Source organism: Oncorhynchus clarkii, chromosome 6 (genome assembly GCF_045791955.1).
Source record: "Oncorhynchus clarkii lewisi isolate Uvic-CL-2024 chromosome 6, UVic_Ocla_1.0, whole genome shotgun sequence".
NCBI classification, from domain to species: domain Eukaryota; kingdom Metazoa; phylum Chordata; class Actinopteri; order Salmoniformes; family Salmonidae; genus Oncorhynchus; species Oncorhynchus clarkii.
In genome coordinates this window covers 5,318,377-5,343,154 of record NC_092152.1, presented here as the reverse complement: position 1 = coordinate 5,343,154, position 24,778 = coordinate 5,318,377, and the positions used below count along the sequence as shown (strand labels likewise).

General features: G+C 46.0%; 1 protein-coding gene across 1 annotated transcript in view; it reads right to left on the bottom strand.

The window, feature by feature from the left end:
• The window catches only part of LOC139410565 (BMP2 inducible kinase), a 67,172-nt gene that overhangs the window by 9,759 nt on the left and 32,635 nt on the right, over window positions 1-24,778 (bottom strand). Inside the window, exons 4-12 of the mRNA XM_071155856.1 lie at window positions 23,948-24,090; window positions 18,788-18,909; window positions 16,895-16,976; window positions 16,297-16,429; window positions 14,400-14,503; window positions 12,564-12,643; window positions 12,200-12,399; window positions 6,286-6,425; window positions 5,172-5,312 (exon numbers count right to left, since the gene is read on the bottom strand). Of these exons, the coding sequence (XP_071011957.1) occupies window positions 5,172-5,312; window positions 6,286-6,425; window positions 12,200-12,399; window positions 12,564-12,643; window positions 14,400-14,503; window positions 16,297-16,429; window positions 16,895-16,976; window positions 18,788-18,909; window positions 23,948-24,090 (1,145 nt within the window). The remainder of the gene's footprint in view (window positions 1-5,171; window positions 5,313-6,285; window positions 6,426-12,199; window positions 12,400-12,563; window positions 12,644-14,399; window positions 14,504-16,296; window positions 16,430-16,894; window positions 16,977-18,787; window positions 18,910-23,947; window positions 24,091-24,778) is intronic.

Here is a 24,778-nt window from a genome sequence, read left to right as displayed (position 1 = left end):
TAGGTCTCTCTCTATGTAGTGTTGTTACCATGCTGTGTTGTTGTAGGTCTCTCTCTATGTAGTGTTGCTACCATGCTGTGTTGTCGTAGGTCTCTATGTAGTGTTGTTACCATGCCTGTGTTGTTGTAGGTCTATGTAGTGTTGTTACCATGCTGCGTTGTTGTAGGTCTCTATGTAGTGTTGTTACCATGCTGTGTTGTTGTAGGTCTCTCTCTATGTAGTGTTGTTACAATGCTGTGTTGTTGTAGGTCTCTATGTAGTGTTGTTACAATGCTGTGTTGTCGTAGGTCTCTATGTAGTGTTGTTACCATGCCTGTGTTGTTGTAGGTCTCTATGTAGTGTTGTTACCATGCTGTGTTGTTGTAGGTCTCTCTCTATGTAGTGTTGTTACAATGCTGTGTTGTTGTAGGTCTCTATGTAGTGTTGTTACCATGCTGTGTTGTTGTAGGTCTCTCTCTATGTAGTGTTGCTACCATGCTGTGTTGTCGTAGGTCTCTATGTAGTGTTGTTACCATGCCTGTGTTGTTGTAGGTCTCTATGTAGTGTTGTTACCATGCTGTGTTGTTACCATGCTGTGTTGTTGTAGGTCTCTATGTAGTGTTGCTACCATGCATGTGTTGTTGTAGGTCTCTATGTAGTGTTGTTACCATGCTGTGTTGTTGTAGGTCTCTATGTAGTGTTGTTACCATGCCTGTGTTGTTGTAGGTCTCTATGTAGTGTTGTTACCATGCTGTGTTGTTACCATGCTGTGTTGTTGTAGGTCTCTATGTAGTGTTGTTACCATGCTGTGTTGTTGTAGGTCTCTATGTAGTGTTGTTACCATGCTGTGTTGTTGTAGGTCTCTATGTAGTGTTGTTACCATGCTGTGTTGTTGTAGGTCTCTCTCTATGTAGTGTTGCTACCATGCTGTGTTGTCGTAGGTCTCTATGTAGTGTTGTTACCATGCCTGTGTTGTTGTAGGTCTCTATGTAGTGTTGTTACCATGCTGTGTTGTTGTAGGTCTCTCTCTATGTAGTGTTGTTACCATGCTGTGTTGTTGTAGGTCTCTCTCTATGTAGTGTTGCTACCATGCTGTGTTGTTGTAGGTCTCTATGTAGTGTTGTTACCATGCTGTGTTGTTGTAGGTCTCTCTCTATGTAGTGTTGTTACAATGCTGTGTTGTTGTAGGTCTCTATGTAGTGTTGTTACCATGCTGTGTTGTTGTAGGTCTCTCTCTATGTAGTGTTGTTACCATGCTGTGTTGTTGTAGGTCTCTCTCTATGTAGTGTTGTTACCATGCTGTGTTGTTGTAGGTCTCTATGTAGTGTTGTTACCATGCTGTGTTGTTGTAGGTCTCTCTCTATGTAGTGTTGTTACAATGCTGTGTTGTTGTAGGTCTCTATGTAGTGTTGTTACAATGCTGTGTTGTTGTAGGTCTCTATGTAGTGTTGTTACCATGCTGTGTTGTTGTAGGTCTCTCTCTATGTAGTGTTGTTACCATGCTGTGTTGTTGTAGGTCTCTCTCTATGTAGTGTTGTTACCATGCTGTGTTGTTGTAGGTCTCTCTCTATGTAGTGTTGTTACCATGCTGTGTTGTTGTAGGTCTCTCTCTATGTAGTGTTGTTACCATGCTGTGTTGTTGTAGGTCTCTATGTAGTGTTGTTACCATGCTGTGTTGTTGTAGGTCTCTATGTAGTGTTGTTACAATGCTGTGTTGTCGTAGGTCTCTATGTAGTGTTGTTACCATGCCTGTGTTGTTGTAGGTCTCTATGTAGTGTTGTTACCATGCTGTGTTGTTGTAGGTCTCTCTCTATGTAGTGTTGTTACAATGCTGTGTTGTTGTAGGTCTCTATGTAGTGTTGTTACCATGCTGTGTTGTTGTAGGTCTCTCTCTATGTAGTGTTGCTACCATGCTGTGTTGTCGTAGGTCTCTATGTAGTGTTGTTACCATGCCTGTGTTGTTGTAGGTCTCTATGTAGTGTTGTTACCATGCTGTGTTGTTACCATGCTGTGTTGTTGTAGGTCTCTATGTAGTGTTGCTACCATGCATGTGTTGTTGTAGGTCTCTATGTAGTGTTGTTACCATGCTGTGTTGTTGTAGGTCTCTATGTAGTGTTGTTACCATGCCTGTGTTGTTGTAGGTCTCTATGTAGTGTTGTTACCATGCTGTGTTGTTACCATGCTGTGTTGTTGTAGGTCTCTATGTAGTGTTGTTACCATGCTGTGTTGTTGTAGGTCTCTATGTAGTGTTGTTACCATGCTGTGTTGTTGTAGGTCTCTATGTAGTGTTGTTACCATGCTGTGTTGTTGTAGGTCTCTCTCTATGTAGTGTTGCTACCATGCTGTGTTGTCGTAGGTCTCTATGTAGTGTTGTTACCATGCCTGTGTTGTTGTAGGTCTCTATGTAGTGTTGTTACCATGCTGTGTTGTTGTAGGTCTCTCTCTATGTAGTGTTGTTACCATGCTGTGTTGTTGTAGGTCTCTCTCTATGTAGTGTTGCTACCATGCTGTGTTGTTGTAGGTCTCTATGTAGTGTTGTTACCATGCTGTGTTGCTGTAGGTCTCTCTCTATGTAGTGTTGTTACAATGCTGTGTTGTTGTAGGTCTCTATGTAGTGTTGTTACCATGCTGTGTTGTTGTAGGTCTCTCTCTATGTAGTGTTGTTACCATGCTGTGTTGTTGTAGGTCTCTCTCTATGTAGTGTTGTTACCATGCTGTGTTGTTGTAGGTCTCTATGTAGTGTTGTTACCATGCTGTGTTGTTGTAGGTCTCTCTCTATGTAGTGTTGTTACAATGCTGTGTTGTTGTAGGTCTCTATGTAGTGTTGTTACAATGCTGTGTTGTTGTAGGTCTCTATGTAGTGTTGTTACCATGCTGTGTTGTTGTAGGTCTCTCTCTATGTAGTGTTGTTACCATGCTGTGTTGTTGTAGGTCTCTCTCTATGTAGTGTTGTTACCATGCTGTGTTGTTGTAGGTCTCTCTCTATGTAGTGTTGTTACCATGCTGTGTTGTTGTAGGTCTCTATGTAGTGTTGTTACCATGCTGTGTTGTTGTAGGTCTCTCTCTATGTAGTGTTGTTACCATGCTGTGTTGTTGTAGGTCTCTCTCTATGTAGTGTTGTTACCATGCTGTGTTGTTGTAGGTCTCTCTCTATGTAGTGTTGTTACCATGCTGTGTTGTTGTAGGTCTCTCTCTATGTAGTGTTGTTACCATGCTGTGTTGTTGTAGGTCTCTATGTAGTGTTGTTACCATGCTGTGTTGTTGTAGGTCTTTCTCTATGTAGTGTTGTTACCATGCTGTGTTGTTGTAGGTCTCTCTCTATGTAGTGTTGTTACAATGCTGTGTTGTTGTAGGTCTCTCTCTATGTAGTGTTGTTACCATGCTGTGTTGTTGTAGGTCTCTCTCTATGTAGTGTTGTTACCATGCTGTGTTGTTGTAGGTCTCTCTCTATGTAGTGTTGTTACAATGCTGTGTTGTTGTAGGTCTCTCTCTATGTAGTGTTGTTACCATGCTGTGTTGTTGTAGGTCTCTCTCTATGTAGTGTTGTTACAATGCTGTGTTGTTGTAGGTCTCTATGTAGTGTTGTTACCATGCTGTGTTGTTGTAGGTCTCTCTCTATGTAGTGTTGTTACCATGCTGTGTTGTTGTAGGTCTCTCTCTATGTAGTGTTGTTACAATGCTGTGTTGTTGTAGGTCTCTCTCTATGTAGTGTTGTTACCATGCTGTGTTGTTGTAGGTCTCTCTCTATGTAGTGTTGTTACCATGCTGTGTTGTTGTAGGTCTCTCTCTATGTAGTGTTGTTACCATGCTGTGTTGTTGTAGGTCTCTATGTAGTGTTGTTACCATGCTGTGTTGTTGTAGGTCTCTCTCTATGTAGTGTTGTTACCATGCTGTGTTGTTGTAGGTCTCTATGTAGTGTTGTTACAATGCTGTGTTGTTGTAGGTCTCTATGTAGTGTTGTTACAATGCTGTGTTGTTGTAGGTCTCTATGTAGTGTTGTTACAATGCTGTGTTGTTGTAGGTCTCTATGTAGTGTTGTTACAATGCTGTGTTGTTGTAGGTCTCTCTCTATGTAGTGTTGCTACCATGCTGTGTTGTTGTAGGTCTCTATGTAGTGTTGTTACCATGCTGTGTTGTTGTAGGTCTCTATGTAGTGTTGTTACAATGCTGTGTTGTTGTAGGTCTCTCTCTATGTAGTGTTGTTACCATGCTGTGTTGTTGTAGGTCTCTATGTAGTGTTGTTACCATGCTGTGTTGTTGTAGGTCTCTATGTAGTGTTGTTACAATGCTGTGTTGTTGTAGGTCTCTCTCTATGTAGTGTTGTTACCATGCTGTGTTGTTGTAGGTCTCTCTCTATGTAGTGTTGTTACAATGCTGTGTTGTTGTAGGTCTCTCTCTATGTAGTGTTGTTACAATGCTGTGTTGTTGTAGGTCTCTATGTAGTGTTGCTACCATGCTGTGTTGTTGTAGGTCTCTCGCTATGTAGTGTTTTTACAATGCTGTGTTGTTGTAGGTCTCTCTCTATGTAGTGTTGTTACAATGCTGTGTTGTTGTAGGTCTCTCTCTATGTAGTGTTGTTACCATGCTGTGTTGTCGTATTATGTCTCTCCATGTTGTGTTGCTACCATGCTGTGTTGTCGTATTATGTCTCTCTATGTTGTGTTGCTGCCATGCTGTGTTGTCGTCGTCGTAAATAAGAATTTGTTCTTAACTGGCTTGCCTAGTTAAATAAAAGTTGGTTGCCAATTGCCATATAAAATCCACAGAAGAATGCCACGCGGTGTTGACAGAAAACTAACTGAACACTAAGTTCCCTCTTCAATCTGTGGATTTAATTGTCGGGAATAGAGATCAAAACGATTCTGTGACTACAAAAAACAGGTCAAAATACTGGAAAAGATCCACACAAAACAAAAACAACACTAAGCACATTTCAGGTAAAATACAACCACCCAATGTTTATCTCCCAGCAACAGCTAGCTAGCTAAAATGTCCATGAATGTTTGTTTTCGACCTGTCCCCAAATGAAAACGTGACCCGAAAACGTGACCTGCGTGTCACGAATGTGTCTGGTGGGGATTCGACCAACAACATGGAGGCAGTTCGATCAGCATTTGAAAGTTGAGAAGACCAACAAAAAGGCTGAATTTCCTTTATAAAAAGCCAAATTAGACAATGGACGTGGCTCTTACCATGGCTGCGTAGTGAGTCTGTTGTTGCTGATTCATGGGCTGCATCATCATCGGTTGTTGGAGCAGGGCCTGCTGCTGCTGCTGCTGCTGCTGTTGGAGCAGCTGTTGGAGCTGGATCGACTGCTGAAGGGCCTGCTGGTACTGTTGAAGGTACAGAGAAAGATGATATATATCATCTAGAGAAATGAAACTCCCGTCCAAGAGGGGTCAACATGACAATTTCATGGTCTGGCTGAGAAATCGAAGCTGCGTTTACTTTGTTAATATGAACTGTTTATAAATGGGAGAATAGCTTCAAGACGTGCACTTATTTCCCTTTTAGACAATTCTGAAACCCTACCCTATACTTTTGTTTTTAATTGTAATGTTTTAAAACTAGACTGGCTGAAACTCCTACCTACCTATCTCTCTCTTTATCTATCTATATTTATATATCCATGTTAGATCATGTGGCTCTCTGTACAGTTCAGGACAACCCAGGACAGCCCGTCACCTTGCAGGGCGGTGTTAGTAGTAGTGGGTGGAGCAGCTTTGACACTGATTTTGCGTTATGTTGCAAAACGTTTTTTTTTGGTTTGTTGGCTGTTGCTACGGTGTCATCGTGTGAGGGTGACTCAGTAGTACCTGAAGGTATTGGAGCTGCTGTGGATGGACAGGGTGACTCAGTAGTACCTGAAGGTATTGGAGCTGCTGTGGTTGGACAGGGTGACTGCTGTGGATGGAGTAGTACCTGAAGGTATTGGAGCTGCTGTGGATGGACAGGGTGACTCAGTAGTACCTGAGGGTATTGGAGCTGCTGTGGATGGACAGGGTGACTCAGTAGTACCTGAAGGTATTGGAGCTGCTGTGGATGGACAGGGTGACTCAGTAGTACCTGAAGGTATTGGAGCTGCTGTGGATGGACAGGGTGACTCAGTAGTACCTGAGGGTATTGGAGCTGCTGTGGATGGACAGGGTGACTCAGTAGTACCTGAAGGTATTGGAGCTGCTGTGGATGGACAGGGTGACTCAGTAGTACCTGAAGGTATTGGAGCTGCTGTGGATGGACAGGGTGACTCAGTAGTACCTGAAGGTATTGGAGCTGCTGTGGATGGACAGGGTGACTCAGTAGTACCTGAAGGTATTGGAGCTGCTGTGGATGGACAGGGTGAAGTGGATCTTGTTGTTGCAGACGCGGGTCCCCAGGCTGCAGCTGCTGGAGGACCCTGTTGGCTGTCTGTGGCGCCACCGGCTGCCCACTCCCTGGGGTGGTCGCTATGATAAAAGCGCAGAGATATTTCATTGTTAATTTTGTAATAAAAAAAAAAACAGAACATTTGTCTCCTTTTCTGTCGACCTAGTATCGCAAAAAGCCGCCTGATGCCGGAAGCTTACAGTCATCGGTGCACCGATATTTTAAAGTAAATCAAATGTTCATTGGTCGAGTACACATATTTTCACGTTTCCGTAGGAGCAGCGAAATGCTTGTGTTTCTAGCTCCAACAGTAATACCGAGCTAAATGCTTGTGTTTCTAGCTCCAACAGTAATACCGAGCTAAATGCTTGTGTCTCTAGCTCCAACAGTAATACCTAGCTAACTACTTCATGTCTAGCTCCAACAGTAATACCTAGCTAACTGCTTATGTCTCTAGCGCCAACAGTAATACCGAGCTAACTGATTGTGTTTCTAGCTCCAACAGTAATACCTAGCTAACTGCTTGTGTTTCTAGCTCCAACAGTTATACCTAGCTAACTGCTTGTGTCTCTAGCTCCAACAGTAATACCTAGCTAACTGATTGTGTTTCTAGCTCCAACAGTAATACCTAGCTAACTGCTTGTGTTTCTAGCTCCAACAGTTATACCTAGCTAACTGCTTGTGTCTCTAGCTCCAACAGTAATACCTAGCTAACTGATTGTGTTTCTAGCTCCAACAGTAATACCGAGCTAAATGCTTGTGTTTCTAGCTCCAACAGTAATACCGAGCTAAATGCTTGTGTCTCTAGCTCCAACAGTAATACCTAGCTAACTACTTCATGTCTAGCTCCAACAGTAATACCTAGCTAACTGCTTATGTCTCTAGCGCCAACAGTAATACCGAGCTAACTGCTTGTGTCTCTAGCTCCAACAGTAATACCTAGCTAACTGATTGTGTTTCTAGCTCCAACAGTAATACCTAGCTAACTGCTTGTGTTTCTAGCTCCAACAGTTATACCTAGCTAACTGCTTGTGTCTCTAGCTCCAACAGTAATACCTAGCTAACTGATTGTGTTTCTAGCTCCAACCGTAATACCTAGCTAACTGCTTGTGTTTCTAGCTCCAACAGTTATACCTAGCTAACTGCTTGTGTCTCTAGCTCCAACAGTAATACCTAGCTAACTGATTGTGTTTCTAGCTCCAACAGTAATACCTAGCTAACTGCTTGCGTTTCTAGCTCCAACAGTAATACCGAGCTAAATGCTTGCGTCTCTAGCTCCAACAGTAATACCTAGCTAACTGCTTATGTCTCTAGCGCCAACAGTAATACCTAGCTAACTGCTTGTGTCTCTAGCTCCAACAGTAATACCTAGCTAACTGCTTGTGTCTCTAGCTCCAACAGTAATACCTAGCTAACTGATTGTGTTTCTAGCTCCAACAGTAATACCTAGCTAACTACTTCATGTCTAGCTCCAACAGTAATACCTAGCTAACTGTTTGTGTTTCTAGCTCCAACAGTAATACCTAGCTAACTGATTGTGTTTCTAGCTCCAACAGTAATACCTAGCTAACTGCTTGTGTTTCTAGCTCCAACAGTAATACCTAGCTAACTGCTTGTGTCTCTAGCTCCAACAGTAATACCGAGCTAAATGCTTGCGTCTCTAGCTCCAACAGTAATACCTAGCTAACTGCTTGTGTTTCTAGCTCCAACAGTAATACCTAGCTAACTGCTTGTTTCCCTAGCTCCAACAGTAATAACTAGCTAACTGCTTGTGTCTCTAGCTCCAACAGTAATACCTAGCTAACTGCTTGTGTTTCTAGCTCAAACAGAAATACCTAGCTAACTGCTTGTGTTTCTAGCTCCAACAGTAATACCTAGCTAACTGCTTGTTTCCCTAGCTCCAACAGTAATAACTAGCTAACTGCTTGTGTCTCTAGCTCCAACAGTAATACCTAGCTAACTGCTTGTGTTTCTAGCTCCAACAGTAATACCTAGCTAACTGCTTGTGTTTCTAGCTCCAACAGTAATACCTAGCTAACTGCTTGTTTCTCTAGCTCCAACAGTAATACGTAGCTAACTGCTTGTGTTTCTAGCTCCAACAGTAATACCTAGCTAACTGCTTGTGTTTCTAGCTCCAACAGTAATACCTAGCTAACTGCTTGTTTCCCTAGCTCCAACAGTAATAACTAGCTAACTGCTTGTGTCTCTAGCTCCAACAGTAATACCTAGCTAACTGCTTGTGTTTCTAGCTCCAACAGTAATACCTAGCTAACTGCTTGTGTTTCTAGCTCCAACAGTAATACCTAGCTAACTGCTTGTGTTTCTAGCTCCAACAGTAATACCTAGCTAACTGCTTGTGTCTCTAGCTCCAACAGTAATACCTAGCTAACTGCTTGATTCTCTAGCTCCAACAGTAATACCTAGCTAACTGCTTGTGTTTCTAGCTCCAACAGTAATACCTAGCTAACTGCTTGTTTCTCTAGCTCCAACAGTAATACCTAGCTAACTGCTTGTGTTTCTAGCTCCAACAGTAATACCTAGCTAACTGCTTGATTCTCTAGCTCCAACAGTAATACCTAGCAAACTGCTTGTGTTTCTAGCTCCAACAGTAATATCTAGCTAACTGCTTGTGTTTCTAGCTCCAACAGTAATACCTAGCTAACTGCTTGTGTTTCTAGCTCCAACAGTAATACCTAGCTAACTGCTTGTGTTTCTAGCTCCAACAGTAATACCTAGCTAACTGCTTGTTTCTCTAGCTCCAACAGTAATACCTAGCTAACTGCTTGTGTTTCTAGCTCCAACAGTAATACCTAGCTAAATGTTTGTGCTTCTAGCCCCAACAGTAATACCTAGCTAACTGCTTGTGTTTCTAGCTCCAACAGTAATACCTAGCTAACTGCTTGTTTCTCTAGTTCCAACAGTAATACCTAGCTAACTGCTTGTTTCTCTAGCTCCAACAGTAATACCTAGCTAACTGCTTGTTTCTCTAGCTCCAACAGTAATACCTAGCTAAATGCTTGGGTCTCTAGCTCCAACAGTAATACCTAGCTAACTGCTTGTGTTTCTAGCTCCAACAGTAATACCTAGCTAACTGCTTGTGTTTCTAGCTCCAACAGTAATACCTAGCTAACTGCTTGTGTCTCTAGCTCCAACAGTAATACCTAGCTAACTGCTTGTTTCTCTAGCTCCAACAGTAATACCTAGCTAAATGCTTGGGTCTCTAGCTCCAACAGTAATACCGAGCTAAATGCTTGGGTCTCTAGCTCCAACAGTAATACCTAGCTAAATGCTTGCGTTTCTAGCTCCAACAGTGCAGTAGTAATAATATACACATTATATTATATATAGTTATATAGGATGGGGTGTATAGACAGCAGTTATATAGGATGGTGTGTATAGACAGCAGTTATATAGGATGGTGTGTATAGACAGCAGTTATATAGGATGGTGTGTATAGACAGCAGTTATATAGGATGGTGTGTATAGACAGTAGTTATATAGGATGGTGTGTATAGACAGTAGTTATATAGGATGGTGTGTATAGACAGTAGTTATATAGGATGGTGTGTATAGACAGCAGTTATAAGGATGGTGTGTATAGACAGCAGTTATATAGGATGGTGTGTATAGACAGCAGTTATATAGGATGGTGTGTATAGACAGCAGTTATATAGGATGGTGTGTATAGACAGTAGTTATATAGGATGGGGTGTATAGACAGCAGTTATATAGGATGGTGTGTATAGACAGCAGTTATATAGGATGGTGTGTATAGACAGCAGTTATATAGGATGGGGTGTATAGACAGCAGTTATATAGGATGGTGTGTATAGACAGCAGTTATATAGGATGGGGTGTATAGACAGCAGTTATATAGGATGGGGTGTATAGACAGCAGTTATATAGGATGGTGTGTATAGACAGCAGTTATATAGGATGGTGTGTATAGACAGCAGTTATATAGGATGGTGTGTATAGACAGCAGTTATATAGGATGGTGTGTATAGACAGCAGTTATATAGGATGGTGTGTATAGACAGCAGTTATATAGGATGGTGTGTATAGACAGCAGTTATATAGGATGGTGTGTATAGACAGTAGTTATATAGGATGGTGTGTATAGACAGCAGTTATATAGGATGGGGTGTATAGACAGCAGTTATATAGGATGGTGTGTATAGACAGTATAGACAGTAGTTATATAGGATGGTGTGTATAGACAGTAGTTATATAGGATGGTGTGTATAGACAGCAGTTATATAGGATGGTGTGTATAGACAGTAGTTATATAGGATGGGGTGTATAGACAGCAGTTATATAGGATGGTGTGTATAGACAGCAGTTATATAGGATGGTGTGTATAGACAGCAGTTATATAGGATGGTGTGTATAGACAGTATAGACAGTAGTTATATAGGATGGTGTGTATAGACAGTAGTTATAAGGATGGTGTGTATAGACAGTAGTTATATAGGATGGTGTGTATAGACAGTAGTTATATAGGATGGTGTGTATAGACAGTAGTTATATAGGATGGTGTGTATAGACAGTATAGACAGTAGTTATATAGGATGGTGTGTATGGACAGTAGTTATATAAGATGGTGTGTATAGACAGTAGTTAAGTAGGATGGTTTGTATAGACAGTATGGATAGAAAAGGTGTGGACAGCAGTAGTTATTTGGGATGAGCCTAGACTAATATACAGTATATACATATGAAGTATGTAAACATTAAAGTGACTAGTGTTTAATGACTATGTACATAGGGCAGCCGTCTCCGCAGGGTAGAGTACTGGGTGATAGCCGGCTAGTGGGGTGATAACCGTGACTAAGTTTCAGGGCAGGGTATTGGGAGGAGTCTGGCTAGTGGTGACTGTTTAACAGTCTGATGGCCTGGAGACAAACAGCTTCTATCAGTCTCTCGGTCCCAGCTTTGATGCACCTGTACTGTCTCGGCCTGCTCGATGGTAGCGAGGTGAACAGGCCGTGGCTCGGATGATCTGAGAACCTTGATGATCTTCTTGGCCTTCCTGTGACATTTGTAGAAGATTGTGAGGGTCTTCGGGGACGAGGTACATTTCCTTCAGACTGGGATATGGAGAGATTGAATATGTCCGTAAACACCCCAGCTGAGCATGCTCTGAGGACGCGGCTTGGGATGCCGTCTAGGCCGGCAAGGGTAAACACGCTTACATGACTTACTCACGTCAGGCCACAGAGAACAAAAGCACTAAGTTCCTCAAAGCAGGAAAATAATGGTGTTTAGGATCAGGAGGCTTTGCAAGGCTATTGTCCCCCCCCACAGTGAGATGCACAGTGTCAGCCAAGGTGCAGTGCCCATGGGGGGGCACTTAGGGGTTCAGTGCCCATGGGGGGGGGCACTTAGGGGTGCAGTGCCCATGGGGGGGGCACTTAGGGGTGCAGTGCCCATGGGGGGGGGCACTTAGGGGTTCAGTGCCCATGGGGGGGGCACTTAGGGGTTCAGTGCCCATGGGGGGGGGGCACTTAGGGGTTCAGTGCCCATGGGGGGGGGGCACTTAAAGGTTCAGTGCCCATGGGGGGGCACTTAGGGGTTCAGTGCCCATGGGGGGGCACTTAGGGGTGCAGTGCCCATGGGGGGGGGCACTTAGGGGTGCAGTGCCCATGGGGGGGGGCACTTAGGGGTGCAGTGCCCATGGGGGGGGCACTTAGGGGTGCAGTGCCCATGGGGGGGCACTTAGGGGTGCAGTGCCCATGGGGGGGCACTTAGGGGTTCAGTGCCCATGGGGGGGCACTTAGGGGTTCAGTGCCTTGCTCAAGGGCACAAAACGGCAGATAAAGAAAACTAACACACAGTAAAATGTGAAGGCTCACCTTTCTGCCCATTGCTGACAGGTACAGAAGGCTCAGCTGTAGGGGTGCCGATGGGCGTGGCAGCGACCGGGGTGACGATGGGCGTGGCAGCGACCGGGGTGCCGGCTGCTACAGGAATGGGTAGCACATAACTGTTTGTAGCTTTGGGTCTCTGTCTCGGAGTGATGGAAGTTGCCGTCGGGCCCACGGACTCTGTGATTCTGGACCAGAAGAACACGTTTAGGTTTGGGGAACTTAAAATGATCTCTTTCATATAACCTTGATTTTTTTATATATTTTTTTACATTCTCCTTGAGATTAAATCCCTTTTTGCTAGAGACCTGAGATTTACATTCCAGAATATCTATAACGCACGGTGACATACCTGGCTTTCGTCATACTCTTCCTGGCAGCGAATTGGCTGGCTGTGAGCGGCTCAGGAAGTGACGTGGGGAGAGGAGAGTTCTGTAGGAGACAACGTGATGTTACACAACCATCAGCTCAACCTAACTAACTCAGGGTGCATTGTGGGGAGAGGAGAGTTCTGTAGGAGACAACGTGATGTTACACAACCATCAGCTCAACCTAACTAACTCAGGGTGCATTGTGGGGAGAGGAGAGCTCTGTAGGAGACCACCGGCTGGCTGCCCATTCCCTGGGGTTGTCGCTATGAGAAAGCGTAGAGATACAATTTGATCAGAAATACAGTGTAGACATTGTTAATGTTGTAAATGACTATTGTAGCTGGAAACGGCTGATTTGTTTTCTGGAATATCTACATAGGCTTACAGAGGCCCATTATCAGAAACCATCACTCCTGTGTTCCAATGTCACGTTGTGTTAGCTAATCCTAGTGTATCAATTTAAAAGGCTAATTGATCATTAGAAAACCCTTTTGCAATTATGTTAGCACAGCTGAAAACTGTTGTCCTGATTAAAGAAGCAATAAAACTGGCCTTCTTTAGACTAGTTGAGTATCTGGAGCGTTAGCATTTGTGGGTTCGATTACAGGGTCAAAATGGCCAGAAACAAAGACCTTTCTTCTGAAACTCATCAATCTATTCTTGTTCTGAGAAATGAAGTCTATTCCATGCGAGAAATTGCCAATAAACTGAAGATCTTGTACAACGCTGTGTACTACTCCCTTCACAGAACAGCGCAAACTGGCTCTAACCAGAATAGAAAGAGGAGTGGGAGGCCCCGGTGCACAACTGAGCAATAGGACAATTACATTAGAGTGTCTAGTTTGAGAAACAGATGCCTCACAAGTCCTCAACTGGCAGCTTCATTAACTAGTACCCATAAAACACCAGTCTCAACGTCAACAGTGAAGAGGTGACTCCAGGATGCTGGCCTTCTAGGCAGAGTTGCAAAGAAAAAGCCACATCTCAGACTGGCCAATAAAAAGGAAAGATTAAGATGGACAAAAGAACAGACACTGGACAGAGGAAGATTGGAAAAAAGTGTTACAGGACAGACTAATGTATATTCTGAGGTGTTCGGATTACAAAGAAGAACATTCGTGAGATGCATAAAAAAATTAAAAGATGCTGGAGGAGTGAACCATCTGTGAAGCCTGGTGGAGGCAATGTGATGGTCTGGGGGTGCTTTGGTGGTGGTAAAGTGGGAGGTTTGTACAGGGTAAAAGGGATCTTGAACAAGGAAGGCTATCACTCCATTTTGTAACGCCATGCCGTACCCTGTGGACGGCGCTTAAATGGAGCCAATATCCTCCTACAACAGGGCAATGACCCAAAGCACAGCTCCAAACTATGTAAGAATTATTTAAGGAAGAAGCAGTCAGCTGGTATACTGTCTATAATGGAGTGGCCAGCACAGTCACCGGATCTCAACCCTATTGAGCTGTTGTGGGAGCAGCTTGACCGTATGGTACGTAAGAAGTGCCCATCAAGCCAATCCAACTTGTGGGAGGTTCTTCAGGAAGCATGGGGTGAAATCTCTTCAGATTACCTCAACAAATTGACAACTAGAAAGCCAAAGGTCTGCAAGGCTGTAAGTGCTGCAAATGGAGGATTCGTTGAAGGAAAATTATTATTATAAAAAAAAAAATTAAAATCATTATTATAAACCTTGTCAACGTCTTGACTATATTTCCTATTCATTTTGTAACTCATTTCATGTATGTTTTCATAGAAAACAAGAATTTCTATTTGATCCCAAAGTTTTGAACATCTGTCACAATGAAAGAACAGCGACTTACAAGGAGATTTGGCACAGGACACTCCTTTCGAGCTAACTTGAAGGCAAAGTAGGAGACTTGATATATATCTGGTCTCTTCTCATGGTCAGGCTCAAGCATATATCCTGGAGGAGACATGGGAGAAGAGTGGACATATAGTTTACTATAGCCTGGAGTAGAGGGGACATATAGTTTAATATAACCTGGAGAAGAGGTGGGTGTAGAGGGGACATATAGTTTACTATAGCCTGGAGTAGAGGTGGGAGTAGAGGGGACATATAGTTTACTATAGCCTGGAGTAGAGGGGACATATAGTTTACTATAGCCTGGAGAAGAGGGGACATATAGTTTCCTATAGCCTGGAGTAGAGGGGATATATAGTTTACTATAGCCTGGAGTAGAGGGGACATATAGTTTACTATAGCCTGGAGTAGAGGGGATATATAGTTTACTATAGCCTGGAGTAGAGGGGACATATAGTTTAATATAACCTGGAGAAGAGGTGGGTGTAGAGGGGACATATAGTTTAATATAACCTGGAGTAGAGGTGGGAGTAGAGGGGACATATAGTTTACTATAGCTTGGAGTAGAGGGGACATATAGTTTACTATAGCCTGGAGTAGAGGGGACATATAGTTTACTATAACCTGGAGTAGAGGTGGGAGTAGAGGGGACATACAGTTTAATATAGCCTGGAGAAGAGGGGACATATAGTTTACTATAGCCTGGAGAAGAGGGGACATATAGTTTACTATAGCCTGGAGTAGAGGGGACATATAGTTTACTATAGCTTGGAGTAGAGGGGACATATAGTTTACTATAGCCTGGAGAAGAGGGGACATATAGTTTAATATAACCTGGAGAAGAGGTGGGAGTAGAGGGGACATATAGTTTAATATAGCCTGGAGAAGAGGTGGGAGTAGAGGGGACATATAGTTTAATATAGCCTGGAGTAGAGGGGACATATAGTTCACTATAGCCTGGAGTAGAGGGGATATATAGTTTACTATAGCCTGGAGAAGAGGTAGGAGTAGAGGGGACATATAGTTTAATATAGCCTGGAGAAGAGGGGATATATAGTTTAATATAGCCTGGAGAAGAGGTGGGAGTAGAGGGGACATATAGTTTAATATAGCCTGGAGTAGAGGTGACATATAGTTTAATATAGCCTGGAGTAGAGGTAGGAGTAGAGGGGACATATAGTTTAATATAGCCTGGAGAAGAGGTAGGAGTAGAGGGGACATATAGTTTAATATAGCCTGGAGTAGAGGGGACATATAGTTTAATATAGCCTGGAGAAGAGGTAGGAGTAGAGGGGACATATAGTTTAATATAGCCTGGAGAATAGGTGGGAGTAGAGGGGACATATAGTTTACTATAGCCTGGAGTAGAGGTAGGAGTAGAGGGGACATATAGTTTAATATAGCCTGGAGAATAGGTGGGAGTAGAGGGGACATATAGTTTACTATAGCCTGGAGTAGAGGTAGGAGTAGAGGGGACATATAGTTTAATATAGCCTGGAGAAGAGGTGGGAGTAGAGGGGACATATAGTTTAATATAGCCTGGAGTAGAGGGGACATATAGTTTAATATAGCCTGGAGAAGAGGTGGGAGAAGGCATGTACATTTTTACATTGGTTACAGAGTGAACCGTAAAGGGTTTGAAATAGATCACTACCTCTGAACGATCCAACATCCCCAAAAGGTAAAACACACTTCGCCACAAGGTGGAGCTATTGACTAATATTTGTGGGTGTGTGAAGAATGAACGACAGTCTGATTGGGCAAATGAATCGGACAGTTACGCGTTTACACATCAGAGACATTCACGCGACAATGGTCAATGTGGTTAAATTATTATACCGATTGACAGCTTTGTGGGTTGGTGTGTTGCTGAGGAACAAGGCAGATGGACTTACTGATTAAGCAGTGCAGCTTGAAGGAGAATTTGGAATTGTCGGGAACGACAAAGGTTCCCTCACATATGGCGACTTGACTCTCCCCGAACGGGAGCGAGAAGAAACACAGCTTGTACAACAAGCAACCAAGAGCCTGAAACAGAAGAAACACAGCTTGTACAACAACCAACCAACCAAGAGCCTGAAACAGAAGAAACACAGCTTGTACAACAACCAACCAAGAGCCTGAAACAGAAGAAACACAGCTTGTACAACAACCAACCAAGAGCCTGAAACAGAAGAAACACAGCTTGTTCAACAACCAAGAGTAAGGTGACCATTTTGACAAACTAAGTCTTAAAAACAGTATATTTCTAATCTTTTCCTTATAGTGAAGTGCTAACATGGAATATGAGTTAAAATGCGGGAGTCTAAATGTCTCTGGTTGAAAAGTTCAATGAGAAATTAATGATGAGGGACATCTACAGTTTCATAAAACTGTTCCATGTGATCGCCAGAAAAACTGTTTGTTCAAAAAGCAGCCACACGCTCACGGTCAGCCACGCACACACCACCCCCCCCCCCAGGTTTCCGTACACCCCCACAGCTCTAAACTCACCCATATATCAGCCTTGGTGGTAATGGCCTTCCCTGCGTACACGTTGATCATCTCTGGTGCTCGATAAGACAGGGTCGTGTACCTACACACATGAAGTGGTCAGGGTCAAAGGTTATTTATACAGTTATGGTATGTATGTAAGAGTGGTAATGCACTACTGCTGAGAAGGATGGCACCCTAACTAAGCATTAAGGCACCTCTGAGGGGGGGGGGGGGGGGGGGGGGTTGTTGTATATGACCAATACACCTGTTCTTATACACGACACATCGCAGAGTGCCCGGATACAGCCCGTAGCTGTGGTATATCGGCCATATATCACAACCCCCCCCAGAGGTTGCCTTAATGCTGTTATAAACTGGTTACCAACGTAATTAGAGCAGTAAAAACACATTTTTAGTCATACCCGTGGTATACAGTCTGATATACCACGGCTGTCAGCCAATCAGCATTCAGAGCTCGACCCATCCAGTTTATAAAAAGACAAAAGATTAACTTGTTGGTCCAACAGCCACTGTGGCAGGTAGGTATATAAAATCTACCAGCCACTCAGAATTATTTTATTACCAGCCCAAATATTTTGTTGCCACTAAAATTACACGAACAAAATGAATGAGTATGTTTTCTAAAACAAATGTATTACTAGCAAGAAGTAAATGTGGTTTTATATTGTTTAATTACATTTTTTTAGTGTCTAGAATATTTCTAAACAAAAACACACATTGTCACCTGCCCCTTTAAGGGCGGGAGGTTACCGTGGTAACACTGTGCCCCGCCGTGAGATTGAGAGTCTGAATAGCGGCAGTGTCGTCTTCTCTTCACTAGCGGTTGAAAACTCAAACATTGAAGAAAATCAACCTGGCTTGTGAACAAAACAACATAAATAGACCAAGAAACACGAGGACAAAGCCTCACTTCAGTAGACTTTCCTTTCCAGTAAATTAGACCAACTTGTATGGCTGTGTACAGCGCTTCTAAACAACAACTAATCTTTCACTCAGCTCTTCACGTGCTCACAGCCCCCCCCCCCCCCCCCAACCAGGCAGGAAGGTGTTCTTAATGTTTTGTCCAGTCCTAACTGGAACTAAAAGCAAATAGGAGGGATCTGTGGGACAGATCACATGACGTGAAATGGGGTGCGCTCTAGCTACGCAGGCACATGGAAGACAATCACCTGTGTTCACACACACACCCCCCCCACCGCCCCCACGTCACCTCAAACCCCCCCCCCCACCGCCCTCACCTCAAACCCCCCCCCCCCCACGTCACCTCACCCCCCCCACACACCTCCCCCCCACGTCACCTCACACCCCCCCCCCCCCCACCGCCCTCACGTCACACCTCCCCCCTCCACGTCACCTCACACCCCCCCCCCACCGCCCTCACGTCACACCCCCCACGTCACCTCACACCACCCCCCCCCCCCACCGCCCTCACCTCCCACCCCCCACGTCACCTCACCCCCCCCCCCCCCACCGCCCTCACGTCACACACCCCCCCCCCCACCCACACGTCACACCCCCCCCCCCCCCCACCCACACACACCTCCCCCTCCACGTCACCTCACCCCCCCCCCACGTCACCTCCCCCCCACCGCCCCCACGTCACCTCACACCCCCCCCACCGCCCTCACGTCACCTCACCCCCCCCCCCCCCCACCGCCCTCACGGCACCTCACACCCCCCCCCCCCCACACCTCCCCCCCTCCACGTCACCTCACCCCCCCCCCACCGCCCTCACGTCACCTCACCCCCCCCCACCGCCCTCACGTCACCTCACCCCCCCCCACCGCCCTCACGTCACCTCACACCCCCCCCCCCCACCCACACACACACACACACACCTAATCCCCCCCCCCCCCCCCACACACACACACCTCACCCCCCCACACTCACTTCCTGATTTCGTCCTCCACAGCGGTCACTCCGTCTTTATGTGGAAGTAGCACTTTGAGAGAAGCACTTCCAAAATCACACAGAACATAACTCCCATTATCACTCAGGAGGATGTTCTCTACCTGGAACAGAGAAAGGAGAGAGACAGATGAGACAGAGAGAGGGGAGAGAGGAGAGAGACAGAGAGAGGAGAGAGACAGAGGAGGGAGGGGAGACAGAGGAGACAGAGAGAGGAGACAGAGATGGAAGAGAGAGAGAGAGAGGGGAGAGACAGAGAGAGAGAGGGGAGAGACAGAGAGAGAGAGGGGAGAGACAGAGAGAGAGAGGGGAGAGACAGAGAGAGAGAGGGGAGAGAGACAGAGAGAGAGAGGGGAGAGACAGAGAGAGAGAGGGGAGAGAGACAGAGAGAGAGAGGGGAGAGAGACAGAGAGGGGAGAGACAGGGGAGAGGGAGGGGAGACAGAGGGGAGACAGAGGAGGGAGGGGAGACAGAGGGGAGACAGAGGAGGGAGGGGAGACAGAGAGGAGACAGATGAGGGAGGGGAGACAGGAGAGACAGAGATGGAAGAGAGGAGAGAGAGGGGAGACAGAGGGAAGAGAGAGGAGAGATATAAATATTATTGTCAGCATGACTGAAGCTTTAAGCTCTAGGATATAACATTGTCCTGGTGAAGTAGCTGCATTTCCCCAGAGGGACAGGCTGACCAATAGAGAACCAGTTTATTCACCAGTAGTGGACAGGCTGGCCAATAGAGAACTAGTTTATTCACCAGTAGTGGACAGGCTGGCCAATAGAGAACCAGTTTATTCACCAGTAGTGGACAGGCTGGCCAATAGAGAACTAGTTTATTCACCAGTAGTGGACAGGCTGGCCAATAGAGAACCAGTTTATTCACCAGTAGTGGACAGGCTGGCCAATAGAGAACTAGTTTATTCACCAGTAGTGGACAGGCTGACCAATAGAGAACCAGTTTATTCACCAGTAGTGGACAGGCTGACCAATAGAGAACTAGTTTATTCACCAGTAGTGGACAGACTGGCCAATAGAGAACTAGTTTATTCACCAGTAGTGGACAGACTGGCCAATAGAGAACTAGTTTATTCACCAGTAGTGGACAGGCTGACCAATAGAGAACTAGTTTATTCACCGGCCGTGGACAGTCCTTGTTATGTTGACACTTTATTTTCGCTCACAGCAGACATATGCCAAGACTGAAGGGACGTGAGAGATGTCTGGGGTCCGCTCACCAACCAAGAATTCACAAAATGGGACAAACACCAAATTGAGACTCTGCATGTAGAATTATGCACAAATATCCTCAGTGTACAACGTAAAACACCAAATAATGCATGCAGAGCAGAATTAGGCCGATACCCACTAATTATCAAAATCCAGAAAAGAGCTGTTAAATTCTATAACCACCTAAAAGGAAGCGATTCCCAAACCTTCCATAACAAAGCCATCACCTACAGAGAGATGAACCTGGAGAAGAGTCCCCTAAGCAAGCTGGTCCTGGGGCTCTGTTCACAAACACAAACACACCCTACAGAGCCCCAGGACAGAAACACAATTAGACCCAACCAAATCATGAGAAAACAAAAAGATAATTACTTGATAAATTGGAAAGAATTAACAAAAAAACAGAGCAAACTAGAATGCTATTTGGCCCTACACAGAGAGTACACAGCGGCAGAATACCTGACCACTGTGACTGACCCAAACTTAAGGAAAGCTTTGACTATGTACAGATTCAGTGAGCATAGCCTTGCTATTGAGAAAGGCTGCTGTAGCCCGTCTTCTCTTGAGAGCCAGGTCTGTCTATGTGCTCACTGCCCACAAAATGAGGTGGAAACTGAGCTGCACTTCCTAACCTCCTGCCCAATGTATGACCATATTAGAGACACATATTTCCCTCAGATTACACAGATCCACAAATAATTATTTTTTTAAATGCAAATATCACAGCAGCTAGAGTTGTGACCTTTTGCCACAAGAAAAGGGAACCCAGTGAAGAACAAACACCATTGTAAATACAACCCATATTTAAGTTATTTATTCTCCCTTTTGTACTATTTGTTTCTCTATTTCACTTGATTTTAGGAGAGACAGACGACAGAGACAGACGACAGAGACAGACGACAGAGACAGGGAGAGACAGACGACAGAGACAGACGACAGAGACAGACGACAGAGACAGACGACAGAGACAGACGACAGAGACAGGGAGAGACAGACGACAGAGACAGGGAGAGACAGACGACAGAGACAGGGAGAGACAGACGACAGAGACAGACGACAGAGACAGACGACAGAGACAGGGAGAGACAGACGACAGAGACAGACGACAGAGACAGACGACAGAGACAGGGAGAGACAGACGACAGAGACAGACGACAGAGACAGACGACAGAGACAGACGACAGAGACAGACGACAGAGACAGACGACAGAGACAGACGACAGAGACAGACGACAGAGACAGACGACAGAGACAGACGACAGAGACAGACGACAGAGACAGAGACAGACGACAGAGACAGACGACAGAGACAGGGAGAGACAGACGACAGAGACAGACGACAGAGACAGACGACAGAGACAGACGACAGAGACAGACGACAGAGACAGACGACAGAGACAGACGACAGAGACAGACGACAGAGACAGACGACAGAGACAGGGAGAGACAGACGACAGAGACAGACGACAGAGACAGACGACAGAGACAGACGACAGAGACAGGGAGAGACAGACGACAGAGACAGGGAGAGACAGACGACAGAGACAGACGACAGAGACAGACGACAGACGACAGAGACAGGGAGAGACAGACGACAGAGACAGACGACAGAGACAGACGACAGAGACAGACGACAGAGACAGACGACAGAGACAGGGAGAGACAGACGACAGAGACAGACGACAGAGACAGACGACAGAGACAGACGACAGAGACAGACAGACGACAGAGACAGGGAGAGACAGACGACAGAGACAGACGACAGAGACAGACGACAGAGACAGACGACAGAGACAGACGACAGAGACAGGGAGAGACAGACGACAGAGACAGGGAGAGACAGACGACAGAGACAGGGAGAGACAGACGACAGAGACAGACGACAGAGACAGACGACAGAGACAGACGACAGAGACAGGGAGAGACAGACGACAGAGACAGGGAGAGACAGACGACAGAGACAGGGAGAGACAGACGACAGAGACAGACGACAGAGACAGAGACAGAAACAGAAAGCCCAGTGAGACACAGCTCAGAGTAGATGACAGGACAAGGCATTTTGCAGTGTCCTTCTGGGATTCAATAACCCGTCAGTCTGGTGTCAGTCAGTCTGGTGTCAGTCTGGTGTCAGTCTGGTGTCAGTCTGGTGTCAGTCTGGTGTCAGTCTGGTGTCAGTCTCCAGGGTGACAACAGTAGGAAAGGGGGTGAAGGAGAGCAAGAGGGATGACAGTAGGAAAAGGGGTGAAGGAGAGCAAGAGGGATGACAGTAGGAAAGGGGGTGAAGGAGAGCAAGAGGGATGACAGTAGGAAAAGGGGTGAAGGAGAGCAAGAGGGATGACAGTAGGAAAGGGGTGAAGGAGTAAGAGGGATGACAGTAGGAAAGGGGTGAAGGAGTAAGAGGGATGACAGTAGGAAAGGGGTGAAGGAGAGCAAGAGGGATGACAGTAGGAAAGGGGTGAAGGAGTAAGAGGGATGACAGTAGGAAAGGGGTGAAGGAGTAAGAGGGATGACAGTAGGAAAGGGGTGAAGGAGTAAGAGGGATGACAGTAGGAAAGGGGTGAAGGAGTAAGAGGGATGACAGTAGGAAAGGGGTGAAGGAGAGCAAGAGGGATGACAGTAGGAAAGGGGTGAAGGAGAGCAAGAGGGATGAGAGTAGGAAAGGGGTGAAGGAGAGTAAGAGGGATGAGAGTAGGAAAGGGGTGAAGGAGTAAGAGGGATGACAGTAGGAAAGGGGTGAAGGAGTAAGAGGGATGACAGTAGGAAAGGGGGTGAAGGAGTAAGAGGGATGACAGTAGGAAAGGGGTGAAGGAGAGCAAGAGGGATGACAGTAGGAAAGGGGTGAAGGAGAGTAAGAAGGATGAGAGTCGGAAAGGGGTGAAGGAGTAAGAGGGATGACAGTAGGAAAGGGGTGAAGGAGTAAGAGGGATGACAGTAGGAAAGGGGTGAAGGAGTAAGAGGGATGACAGTAGGAAAGGGGTGAAGGAGTAAGAGGGATGACAGTAGGAAAGGGGTGAAGAAGTAAGAGGGATGAGAGTAGGAAAGGGGTGAAGGAGTAAGAGGGATGACAGTAGGAAAGGGGTGAAGGAGTAAGAGGGATGAGAGTAGGAAAGGGGTGAAGGAGTAAGAGGGATGAGAGTAGGAAAGGGGTGAAGGAGTAAGAGGGATGAGAGTAGGAAAGGGGTGAAGGAGTAAGAGGGATGAGAGTAGGAAAGGGGTGAAGGAGTAAGAGGGATGAGAGTAGGAAAGGGGTGAAGGAGTAAGAGGGATGAGAGTAGGAAAGGGGTGAAGGAGTAAGAGGGATGAGAGTAGGAAAGGGGTGAAGGAGTAAGAGGGATGACAGTAGGAAGGGGGTGAAGGAGTAAGAGGGATGACAGTAGGAAAGGGGTGAAGGAGTAAGAGGGATGACAGTAGGAAAGGGGGTGAAGGAGTAAGAGGGATGACAGTAGGAAAGGGGTGAAGGAGTAAGAGGGATGACAGTAGGAAAGGGGTGAAGGAGTAAGAGGGATGACAGTAGGAAAGAGGTGAAGGAGTAAGAGGGATGAGAGTAGGAAAGAGGTGAAGGAGAGAAAGAGGGATGAGAGTAGGAAAGGGGTGGAGGGGGAATAGGGATGAGAGTAGGAAAGAGGTGAAGGAGAGCAAGAGGGATGACAGTAGGAAAGGGGTGAAGGAGTAAGAGGGATGACAGTAGGAAAGGGGTGAAGGAGTAAGAGGGATGAGAGTAGGAAAGAGGTGAAGGAGTAAGAGGGATGAGAGTAGGAAAGAGGTGAAGGAGAGAAAGAGGGATGAGAGTAGGAAAGGGGTGGAGGGGGAATAGGGATGAGAGTAGGAAAGAGGTGAAGGATGAGGACAGGAGGAAGAGGGATGACAGTAGATAAGGGGTGACGGATGAGGACAGGAAGAAGAGATGGGTAATTCCCTTACCTTCAGGTCCCTGTGTATGACAGGGGTTCTACACTGATGCAGCCTGGCCACAGCCTCACAGGTATCAGTGAAGATGGTCAACACCTCCGGCTCTGTAAACCCTATATGGAGACGCTGATTCATCTGCTTCACTACCTGACCAGCTGGGGGGAGGAGGGAGAGAGGGAACGAGGAGAAAGAGGGAGGAGGGAGAGCGAACGGGAGAGAGGGAATGAGGCGAGAGAGCGAACGGGACAGAGGGAATGAGGCGAGAGAGCAGGGCATGAGGCGAGGGAGGAGGGCGAGTGACCGGGAGAGAGGGAATGAGGAGAGGGAGGAGGGCATGAGGCGAGGGAGGAGGGTGAGTGACCGGGAGAGAGGGAATGAGGAGAGAGAGCGAACGGGAGAGAGGGAATGAGGAGAGGGAGGAGGGCGAGTGAACGGGAGAGAAGGAATGAGGAGAGAGAGCGAACGGGAGAGAGGGAATGAGGAGAGGGAGAGAGGGAATGAGGCGAGGGAGGAGGGCGAGTGACCGGGAGAGAGGGAATGAGGAGAGGGAGGAGGGCATGAGGCGAGGGAGGAGGGTGAGTGACCGGGAGAGAGGGAATGAGGAGAGAGAGCGAACGGGAGAGAGGGCGAGTGAACGGGAGAGAGGGAATGAGGAGAGGGAGGAGGGCGAGTGAACGGGAGAGAGGGAATGAGGAGAGGGAGGAGGGCGAGTGAACGGGAGAGAGGGAATGAGGAGAGAGAGCGAACGGGAGAGAGGGAATGAGGAGAGGGAGGAGGGCGAGTGAACGGGAGAGAAGGAATGAGGAGAGAGAGTGAACGGGAGAGAGGGAATGAGGAGAGGGA